Here is a 12,099-nt window from a genome sequence, read left to right on the forward strand (position 1 = left end):
CATAATTTTTATTCAACTTACACATGTGTATGTCTCGCCGGAGATGAATATGGTTGGAGATGTCGCCGGAGATGATCAGTGGTGATTAGATCTGATGAAAATGGACGGTTTAGATCGAGTACCTAACAGTCCCTAAAATAAGGAGTCCCTAATCTAACCCACCCCTATATGTGTGTGTGTATATATAGGGTAAAGTTATTTTGATAACCCTTTTTTTTGCGAGAACCTTTGAGAACTTTTCAAGTCAAGCCCAACCGATGATTCTTTTTTACATAAAAATTGTTTTTTAACTGTTTTCTGAATAACTTATGTGTAATTTTGAAGTTTATAATTGTGTGGAGCATGGATTATCATCCGTTATACAATTATGTGGAGATTTGGATTCTTGATCACATGTGCACGAATATTGTTATGATCACATGTATGCAAGTCGATCACATGTAATCATAGCAATATTCCTGCACATGTGATCAAGAATCCAAATCTCCACATAATTGTATAACGGATGATAATCCATGCCTCCACACAATTATAAACTTCAAAATTACACATAAGTTATTCAGAAAACAATCAAAAAACAATTTTCATGTAAAGAATAATCTTTGGTTGGGCTTGATTTGAAAAGTTCTCAAAGGTTCTCAAAATAACTTTTCACTATATATATATATATATATATATTAGGACCAATTAGGACCACATCATCATTATCATCTCCAACCACTATGGTCCTCCGGTGACGGCGACCACCGCCATCGCCGGAAAACCATGGTGGTGGTCCAGAGATGATCATGGTGGTGGTCGGAGATGATGATGATGTGTAAGTTACAATTTACACATGTCCTAATTGGTCTTAAAATAAGGTGTGGTCCTAAAATAACTTACACACACATATATATATAGATGATATGGTGGTGGTCGGAGATGATGATGATGTGTAAGTTACAATTTACACATGTCCTAATTGGTCTTAAAATAAGGTGTGGTCCTAAAATAACTTACATATATATATATATATATATAGATGATAATTGATGATGCTATAATAAATATGTGTGTGTATATATATATTTAACAGACTATTGTATTTATATGAATGTGGTCGAATGGATTTGTGGATTTATGTATATGTATGTGTATGTGTTTGAAGATGAAGTTAAGATCTAAAAGAAAATATAAATGGCTCTTAGATGATGATGGGAGTTTTGTTGTTGTTAGGTGTATTGTTATTGTTTTATGGTGATTGGGAAAGATGCATTTGATAGAGAAATAAGAAAGAGATAAGTTTGACCTGATATAGAAGATGAAGAAGAATAACATAGTGCACGTAAGGTCAGTCAAAGTGTCACATGGGACACAAATTGACTTTTTTTAAAGTGGTGAATGAATACTAATAGTTTATCCGGTTACATACATTACATAGACACAAATTCGTTTTTAGTTGCATTGGATAAACGGATTTCGAGATTGTTATATTACATAGACATTTTAGCTTAGTTAGCTACACTCACAGGTTATTATTATTATTATTTTAGTTATAACCACAAATATATCCAGCAAATCATATATGTATATATAAAAGAAATATGATGTTTCTTGTTGTAAATGGCAGTGGTTCGTTTTCAATTGCGGTTGGTGGGGTTTTGGTCTGGTTGTGACTGGCGGTTTATTTCCGGCGGGTGGGTGATAGTGGTTGTTTACGGCTATGGGTGGCTGAGGTTTGTTTCCGGTTGTGGGTGGTGGGGTTTTTTTGTTGTTGTGACTGGTGAGTTATTTCCGACAGTTGGGTGACAGTGGTTGTTTCCGACAGAAGTGGTGATTGAAAGGATAATATAGTACTTATAGATTTAAGCCCAATGGAATTAAATTATTTCACATTCACCAAAAAAATCTAATTTATATAAATGGGGGAATCTTTACATTCCATAAGAATGGAATTTTTTCATATTTTTGCAACCAAACATGAAATGGAATAAAATTTACATTTCAACTTCATCAAATTCCTTCAAACTATGTTAACCAAACACGTCATTAAAGTTAATCACATAAAACCATATGATTTGCACAATTTGTAGTTCACGTCTCTCACAATAAAATCAAGTAAATTAGGATCTATCTATTCTATTAAAATAAATTTTTTAAGGGAATGCTAACCACGAAAATAAATAAAACACCTTATAAATCCTACAATTATATCTAAGTTGTAAAGTTGTAATCATTATAAAGTCATGCTATTTGTATGTTTTAATAATATATATTGTCGTATACTTTTCTATTATTGCAACATGTTATGTTTGTAACAAATTATATTAAATTTTGTTGTTACCAAAAACGAGTAGTAAACATGACAAAATTACAGCAACACACTAATTACTTATTATTTTGGTGTCGCATCTTGGATGTTTGCTTTTGTTTATTATCGGGGTTTATTTGATTCGTTTAAAATTTAAAGTGAGTGAACACGGTTGTTTATTATATATATATATATATATATGTTGCCATCGATGAATATTAATTATATTTAATATTGATTATTGGATTGGAATTGCTTTTGACCTCAACCGTATAAACTATTCTTTTTAATACGGAGTATTTGTTAAATAGATAATCTAAACGTGGATATTTACCAGCATGTTTGTTTAGTAGAATGACTTTTAATTTGACCGACATTATGGGTTGATATCAAGGTTGTAGAACTCGGAGATCGGGATCGGATCGGCGAGGTGGGGAGACGGGAGATTTTGAAAAATCGGGAAGATATCTCGGAGATATCGGATCGGGTGAATAGTGAATAATAATAATAATTTATGGAAATATATTTAATAAAAGTTTAAGTATATACTAAAAACTCATAAATCTTGAACTTTTGTATAACTTTTTCAAAAAAATGACAAATACAAATAGAATAAATATAAATTTATGATATATTATGAGAATATATATTTTTTTAGACAAAAAAAAAAAGAAAAAAAAACTTTTTTTGACTTTGACCCGATATTTGACCGATATTCCAATATTTGACCCGATTCAACGAGTTTTCCAACGTTGACCAGCGTTGACCCGATATTTGACCGATCCTGGCCATCCCGTCTCCTGGAATGGCCGATTCCGATATCCGATCCGATATCTCGGCCGAGACGGCCAAGATTTACAACACTGGTTGATATACAACGTGGGTTTTGGTTCACATGGAAGTTACCTATTCTTTAGGAGTAAGTTTAGCTTTTATTGTTTTATGAATTTTATCATTCCCAGCTTAGGCTATATATAACGAAATAAGTGTCATTTTTTTTGAAAGCAATATAATTTTTCCAATTTCTTGTCTCTGTATTATCTCAAAAATCCATACGAGACTCATGTGAATTTGGACGCAAAATAAAAGATTTGACAGTACTCCAACATTTTCTACGTCAACTTTGAATTCCAAGAGGAAGATATTAGGTTACTTGGACGTGGATTTGGTGTACACGAGATTTTCTAACATTATCCGGTTTTGGGCAGTGATTTTTATGACTTCTTTTTCTTAATTATTATACATTGTGCATTTCTGCGTTTCTACTGTGTCGAAATATTCATGTTCTCATTTTTCTTTTGATGAACAACTTTGTCATTTTGTTTTATAATTACGTGTGTTAAAGAATAGTATAAAATGTGAAAGAAAGGACTTGTCATATGCCCAATTACATATACTCCTTTGCATCGGAAAAATATAAAGATTTAGGAGATGTGTTTTATGGCTCCAAATTGAGTCACTAATGAACCAAAGATATCGCCATTGATTCGTGTGAGCAGCGGGTGATTCTTGTAATTTTTTAGCTTGGACATATACATTTTATAGGCTAATGTACTATTCCTCTATAAATTTCATTTAACATTGGCTAATATAGTATATCTTATCTCCTTTTTTGTTGATCAAAATATGAGAGTTGTGTCTTGTGCATGTTACAAATGTTTTCTTTTAATTAAATATAACTCGAACAACATACGTGCTATATATTGTTTCCTTTTAGTGAAATATTAGATTTTAGACTCGTGTCCAACACTAAACACAAGGATTACAATATTATCAATAATAGATTTTCATACATTTAATTCATAAAAGCTTATAATTTGAAGATATATGGTTCTAAGTGTTATATTTTGTAAGTTGTAGTACAATAATCTTCGTTCATTATTAGCTGAGACATATTGTTTGTCGTAGTCATTCCACAAGGCACATGCTACAATAATTTCTTTATTATACAACATTTTGAAACTAGTTGTACTGATATTATTATATAGGCTAATTAAAAAATATTACATAACTATTGAAATTACCTTCCAATCATAACCGTGAAACACATCCATTTAAATCGGATTGATAGTTAACATGATAATGGAAACTTGATAAATTTAAAAGGTACTCTAATAGATTCATTTAAATAGGATATATATTTAAAGTGATAATGGAAACGTGATGCCCCTATATTTTTGCATAATTTGTTTACTTTAACCGTAGAATCTTATAATATTTGTGAAATAAAAAGTGTATAACTAATACCACAACTTAATGAACACGAAATTAAAAGAAAAAATATATGAAAATTAACTCTATTTAAATATTGATTACATTTTATTTTCTTTTTTTCAACTTTAGTTAAATTAAAAGAGAAACAAAAGTGTATAACTAATTTCACAACTTAATTTATACGAAAGCTAAAGAAGAAACATATGAAAATTAACTCCATATAAATATTGATTTCAATTTTTTTTTCCAACTTTATTTAAATAAAAAGGGAAACAAAAAGTGTAGAGTATATAATTTGAAAAATACATAAACAAAGACCATCTCGAACGTTTTGATTTTCTCCGAGTTGTTCACAACACGGAGTCGTAGATGATGGTTAACACGTGTTGGCATATAAGATTTTTTTTTAGTAAAGGTCGACAATTTTTTATTAAATAAATATTAAAAAATAGCAGAGATTATTAGATTAAATAATGAGGATTAGGGGTGTTAAGTGTACCCCTAACTCTTTCTTTTAGTTATATTATTATAGATAGATAGATGGGTGGTCACTCAAAATCCAACACAATTCACAGTTTATCAAATTTTACTTATGAAACTAGTGATATGGTTTTGAACGAAAAAGAAAAATTAGGACGAAAAATTTGAACAAAAAAGAAAAATTAAGACGAAAAAAGAGGATCTTATCTTTATTACGACTTTGTGGATTATTCATATCTTTATATATCTTTTTTTTTTCTTGTATTATATGGTTATGTTTAATATGACATAGAAAGTTACTTTAATAATTATGACCCGGTATTTTACTAGTTAACTTTGCTACGAGTAATAAATATAAATACACGTGTGAAGATTTTATTATAAGAAGTTAAAGTAGGTCAATGTCAATTCTATGTGTGAAGATCTTATTATAGGAAACTAAAGTTCAATGTCAAATTTAACAAATATCACTCATGCCAGGGCAAAGCCCGAATTACATACCTCGTTTATACACGTATTTACAACATTTTAATCATGAGAATTGAATACTCAGAATTAAAAAAAAAAAAAAAAAGTCAAGATCAAATTTATTTTTTTAACAGCGAATAAGATCACATTTTTATAATCATTAAAACATAAAGGTCGTATTTTGAGCGATAGATAGTCCAACTGGTCGGAGAAATCTCATGTTTTACCCAAAGTCTTGAGTTCGATCCTTAGGGATGACAAGTCTTGAGTTTTTTCCTTCAAATACTTGTAACGGTCCATGGTCAACATCTCGTTGTCTAGGGTACGTGCAAGGCTTCACCATTATACGGTGTGGGAGGCTTCACCATTATACGGTGAGGTTTCTCTGATGTCGTTTACCGACTAAACGTTCGAAAAAAAGATTAATAGATAAAAGGGTGCCATTTTAGTATTATACTAGAAGCAAAACCATGACTCCAGTATTTATTTGTCCAAAGTTAATACACATTAAACGTAAATAGAATCTTTACCCCGCGCGTTGCTGCGGATTTCCGTTTCAGCGTTACGTCGTGTAACTTTAGTTATCGTGAGAATGTTTGTTATCAACCTAGTTTTATTTTGTTAATTACGGTTAATAATGTATTAGTAAATATAGTTTTTGCAAGTAATATACATGGATCATTTGTGCTATTTTCTTTTAATGATTTACCATTTTAACTAAATAGCATAAAAATCTTGCTAACCATGAGATGATCACATGGGGAAAAAATTAAGGGACAAGATTGAGAAAGCAAATTAGTGAATACTACATGTCAATTTTTTGCAGTTTTAGGATGATTTTTAGGCTAATCATTAGGAGGGATTTATCATTTTTCAAATCCAATACTAACAACAATTAATATTGTATGAAAAAAATATGTATGATGCTAGATATTGAAGGTTTGTACCATAGCCAAAAAAGAAGTAAGCAAAGACTAAAGAGTATATGATTTTTATGCTGCTACATACTTGTATCAACCCTTTAAAAATAAGGGAAATACAAAGTTATTGTTTTATGAATAGTAACTTTGTGAGGATACTGAAGTTGTTTTTTAAAATATATAAATTTGTAAGAAGCAACTCAAGGTAAATGAAAACAAAAAACTCACTCAATCTTTATATAATATATTACTGACTTGTTGAGTTGGGTTTGAAAATAAATTTATACTCTTTTCTTAAATTTGACATGTATATTTCAACAAAAGAGAATAAACAGATTTAAAAAAAAAAACAAAATAGTAGAATATTTTAAAATCATAATTACAACTTTGAAAGAACAAAAGTCAAATTTTGGTTGCATGGAGGAGTTGTAAGATATGCATAAAAAGTTGGTGTAATAAATTTGGAACTTTTCATGCCATATACTCTTGTACCAAGTGCATTAAAATAAGTAAAAAAAGGTTACTGCAGAAGTTACTTTTTAAAATATATAAATAAATGTCTTCTAGACGTAAAGTCTCCTAGGATGAGATACCTCGTTTATATACGTAAATACAACTCTTTTATCATGAGAACTGAACTTAAAACCCAAGAGCTCAAGCTCTATATATCAGACTCGAAATATAAAACAGTTAAAAGAATACATTTTTATTATCATTAAAAGTCGTATTTTGAGCAATAGATTAGCAGATAAAAGGGTACCATTTTAGTATTATATTGAAAACAAAACCATGACTCTGGTATTTATTTGTCCAAAGGTAATACACGTCAACTTAAAATCCAAAAAACAAACACAAAAATTTCAAAACGGTTATAACAAGCAGGTAGTTGCATCTAAAATTTGAATGAGCTCTGAGACCCCATTCTTCGCTTCCTCAACCGTTCTGCAATAATGAAGGACAACTCTAGCGACTGGGAAGCGTTTAGCCTTGGGTCACAATGTGTGTGGTAGCGTGAGCTTAAATCATCAAAAGTCACCGTTCTTGATCCACCAACGCACTCTGTCACATTCTGCCCGGTCATCTCCAAATGAATTCCTCCGGGGTGGCTTCCTTCTTGTTCATGAACATCAAAGAAAGCTCGCACCTCAGCCTGTTTCAAAAGAAAATTATCGTTTTTAATCGTAAAATGTCATTAAAAAATCTACATGAAGATAGTACGGGTGACAATATGAACGGATATATCCACATCTTGAATTTTATAATAGAAAGTGATATACAATTGCATTCAAAAGTTAAACGTGGACTGCAAGTGACTAATGTGAATAGATATTATAGTCAATTTCCTTTACAGCCTTGATTTGACTGAAAGCAACAAACATATTGAAACTATGTTCATTGAATGTGTTTATTAGTCAGATATTTTTGAAGTACAAAGTATATACCATTAACTTTTCTATATATGCTTATTAAAATTCCTATTGAGGTTGACATCCCATCTACTGCAATATGCCAACTTTACCCTCTCATATCAACCAACTTGATAGTGGTTAAGGAATTATTCTAAAGTCGAACACGAACTCATGATTTTATCTAAATAACTAAATATGCAATATCATATGGGAGTGTTGAAGGTGATACAGTGATTATGAGAAGCTAAGAGAAGGTCGAAATCAATCTGATCTAAAACATTTTATGACACGAGTATAGCTTGAAAATTTACCAAAAGGTTATTCCTTTAAGACAACAATAGCATGGACCATAGGATTGAGTAGAGGTGATACTAGTAGCCAGTTTATGTGGAAATTAACCAACTTGGATTGTACTTAATTGATATGTGTCAGACAGCTAATCAGCTATGTATTAAAAATAATCCAATCAGGGAAATGGGTCAAACAGGTTTTATGTTGTCTAAAGTCGACTCAAATATTTAAAACCCACTTGATATCATTTAAATTCAAAATATAGTTATGTGATTAACACATAATCCTGTATGAAACATCCAAAAAAAGGACAAAACGTGATGTCTGGTCAATACGACTCCTTTTGATAGACCATTACTAACCAGCCAGATATGCCAAATCTAGGGTTAACTAAAAGATTTGATATAGCAGATAAAGAAACAACACATTTCTCATCAAACTCCAGTAAACCAAAATACTCCACCCCAAAGGTGCTGGTTAGACCGACAGACTAGTGTGGTCGATTAGAAGTGGTATTAGATAGAGTTATGCAAGGTTAAAAGAATATTGACACCATGATTGTGCCACATAAGCTAAAAATATTTAAATCAATGTTCACTAGAAGTTGATGAGAGGCTTACCAATATGGAATCAAAGGGACGTGTTTTAAGGCCAGATGGTGCCTTTATAGTGTTTCCATGCATTGGATCACAGACCCAGGTCACAACCTGCCCCGCTTGTCTTACTGCCTTAATCAAAGGGGAAAGCTTCACTCGCATATTCTCAGCTCCCATTCTTACAATCACTGTAATCCTTCCAGGCTTGTTATTGGGATTGAGAATGTCAACGAGCTTAACAAGCTCATTCGGGTCCATCTTCTGGCTCACCTGCAAAACAGATTTCATTTTCAGCTACCAAATCTGAAAAATGTGTCCTATGGCTCTAAAAAAAACATATCATTCTCCGCTTTGCACCCTGGTGAGGTGTCCTATTGGCTATTTTGACTTAAAATATAACAGTTTTAGTTTTAAAATTATGGAGTAACACTATTAACTCTATCAGAAATTATAACGTCCTTTTACTTGATAGGTATAGTACTTATTGTAAACTATCATGTAACTCTACTGTTTAACTTAATTTTTAAAAAGATTGAGGCCACTTGTAACTATGTAAGTGATTAACTAATACTGAATAATCAGAATCACATTTTAGCCATGACAGAACGGGTTTAAAAATTAGTGTTAGCATGGTACCGGTTTTTGAAGTGGCAGTAAAAATATAATCACAGTATTAAATTATTAGTAGATTCTGATCATTTAAATTAGAAGTAGATAAAAATGAGCAAAGCATAACATTTTAAAGATGTTTTTGTAGGTGCAAAATAGTAATTTTCTTCTACAGATTATCATTTTTATTCCAGTAGCAATGAAACAGTTATATGCCTATGAAATAAGTACATTATAAATAGCAAGAAACATAACATGTTTATTTAACATTAAAAATATTTCAGACAATCAGTTCTATAATTATATACGTATACCTCTAAAATATCATATATTCCTTTTGAAACTAGAAGTCTTTGATATCACATTTGAGTGAAAAGGTAACAGAAAACAGAATAAGAAATTAATTGCATATAATGTTGAACAAAAGTTGAGGTCTAGACGATATACCTTGATACCAAGGGGATTAGCAACGCCTCTTAAAAACTCAACATGGGCACCATCTAACTGGCGGGTACGTTCCCCAACCCAGACCATATGAGCAGAGCAATCATAGTAAAGACCAGAAGTTGTATCAAGCCTAGTCAGTGATTGTTCATAAGGTAAGAGCAAGCATTCATGAGATGTCCAGAAATCAGTTGTTGACATAATTGGGTGGTCGATTGTCAGTCCAGCAGCAGACATAAATCCTAGAGCCTCGTCCACACGGTTAGCTAGCTCCTGGTACCTATTGCACCACCATTACATATATAAAATTATATTAGACTAAATAGATTGCAACTAATGCTGTTAAATACGAATTGATTATATATGGGGGAGGCAATGTACTTGCCCCTAAATGTGCAGATTTTCAGGTAAATAGATAAATAGCCTACAAAGGGAACAGGTTGAACGGGGACCAAAGTGTATAGCCTCTAACATAAGTTTTCTGGTCCACCCAGCTGGTTCAACCCATTTTGACTTACTACCCAACCCACCCATTTTGTTACCCTTAGTCATTGCTACATGTATTACAATTACTTCACACATATTATTAGAAAACAATATGGTTTTGGTTTTCAAGTGAAACTGACTACTAAAGTAAAAAAAAAATGGTGTCGGAAACATTTAAACCAAGCACTGTGGCAGGAAAAGTTGATCACAACCCTGCTAAAATAACATAGAATTCAGCCAAACAATGATTAGTTTTTTTTTTTTTTACCTATCTCCTTGTTCACTATTTGCAACAAAATCAAGTTTCCATTGAGTGACGCGTTGCATAGCAGCATAACCACCAGTGGCAAATGCCCTGAGAAGGTTAAGAGTAGCTGCAGCTTGGCAATAAGCTCTGATCATTCTATCGGGGTCTGGAATTCTTGATTTCTCATTAAAAGCATCACCATTAATGTTGTCTCCTTTGTAACTTGGTAACTTCACCCCATCCTTCTCTTCATATGCATCTGATCTGGGCTTTGCAAATTGCCCTGCCATTCTTCCTACCTAAATAACCAACCAATCCACCCAACATAGATTATTACCCTGACATTTCTGCATTGCACTTCACTTATATATACATTCTACATAACGTTTTCTATATGGGAAGTGATATAAGGGCCATGTTCAGTTTAATCAGGGATTACTGATAAGTTTTTAAAAATGTGTAAATATATCCAAAGTCTTCTCAGTATTTGTAAAAATAAATAAATAAATAAAGGAAGTTGTTTTCTAAAACCGCTATTGTATGTATCTGACAGTTATTTGATGTGGCATGTATTTATGTTACCACGTATCATACATAAGTTCTCACATCAGCAAACGTACCATCAAATAGCAACAAACAAGCTTATCTAACTTTGGACTACCCAATACATTTCCAAAAAAAAAAAACTTATCATATTTAATAAATAAGGTTTAAATAAAAGTCTAAAGTAAAACCAAAGCTGTAACATTTACATTGACCAAGTCGGTTGTATCATCATTTTAATAACATGATGTGTTCATATTTTAACGAATTTGTTCATATATACATTCACCAAGTTATAATTTATTCTTCCAATTGAAAGCTTTATGCACCCAATTTGGCTGAAAAATCCATCACATAATAATATTTTAATATTTTAAATAAATATATGGCCCCATGTGTGAGAGATTTTTCAACTAACTCGGGTGCCTAAGAGCCTAATATTCCCGTCCCCTTTATATGGATCTAAAGGTAAGAAAGGATAATGACAAAAAGACATTAAGGTATGAAAAGATACCTTAATAATGGGCATTTGGCCACCAAACATGAGAACAACACTCATCTGCAAAAGTAACCTGAAAGTATCCCTGATATTATTAGCACTAAACTCCTTAAAACTTTCAGCACAATCTCCTCCTTGTAACAAAAATGCTTTCCCAACAGCCGCATCCGCCAGCCGTTCTTCCAAATGTCTGGCTTCTCCGGCAAACACAATTGGAGGGAAATCTTCAAGAGTTTTAAGAACATTATTCAAACTTTCTTTATCTGGGTATTCAGGTAGCTGTAAGGCTTTCTTTGTTTTCCAGCTATCGATGGTCCATTTTGACGGGGGTGGTGGTGGGGGTGTTTTTGTTATGTTTTTAGCTGGCTCAGCGGCGTGGACGGCGGAGATCGGTTTTGGTTGTTTGGTGCGAGCGGTGGATGGAAGGACAGAAAAAGACGAAGAGGGTTGGTGAGATTTGTAGGTTTGAATTTGGATCAAACAAGATTTTGATGACAAAGTGGAGGATTGCGAAAGTGCCATTATCGTGTTTGATTTGTGATTTGAGGAGGGTTGATTGGTTTTTTTAAATATATATATAAGTCAAGTGATGAAAGAGTTGGT

At 32.1% G+C, this 12,099-nt stretch overlaps 1 protein-coding gene across 1 annotated transcript; it reads right to left on the reverse strand.

The window, feature by feature from the left end:
- Nucleotides 1–7,113: 7,113 nt before the first annotated feature.
- LOC122609900 (phospho-2-dehydro-3-deoxyheptonate aldolase 2, chloroplastic-like) lies at nt 7,114–12,099 on the reverse strand. Its single transcript, XM_043782848.1, has 5 exons — nt 11,512–12,099; nt 10,476–10,753; nt 9,725–10,001; nt 8,693–8,938; nt 7,114–7,522 (listed from the first exon to the last, which is right to left on the reverse strand). The coding sequence occupies exons 1-5, from the start codon at nt 12,016–12,018 to the stop codon at nt 7,265–7,267; spliced, it is 1,566 nt and encodes a 521-aa protein (XP_043638783.1). The 5' UTR covers nt 12,019–12,099; the 3' UTR covers nt 7,114–7,264.

Source organism: Erigeron canadensis, chromosome 8, assembly GCF_010389155.1.
Source record: "Erigeron canadensis isolate Cc75 chromosome 8, C_canadensis_v1, whole genome shotgun sequence".
Classification (NCBI taxonomy): Eukaryota; Viridiplantae; Streptophyta; class Magnoliopsida; order Asterales; family Asteraceae; genus Erigeron; species Erigeron canadensis.

Coding starts and splice junctions, on each gene's coding strand:
- LOC122609900 (XM_043782848.1), bottom strand. CDS start 12,018: ATGGCACTTTCGCAATCCTCCACTTTGTCATCAAAATCTTGTTTGATC. Junction 10,754..11,511: donor GCCAAATGCCCATTATTAAG/GTATCTTTTCAT, acceptor TTGGTTATTTAG/GTAGGAAGAATGGCAGGGCA. Junction 10,002..10,475: donor AATAGTGAACAAGGAGATAG/GTAAAAAAAAAA, acceptor GTGGTGCAATAG/GTACCAGGAGCTAGCTAACC.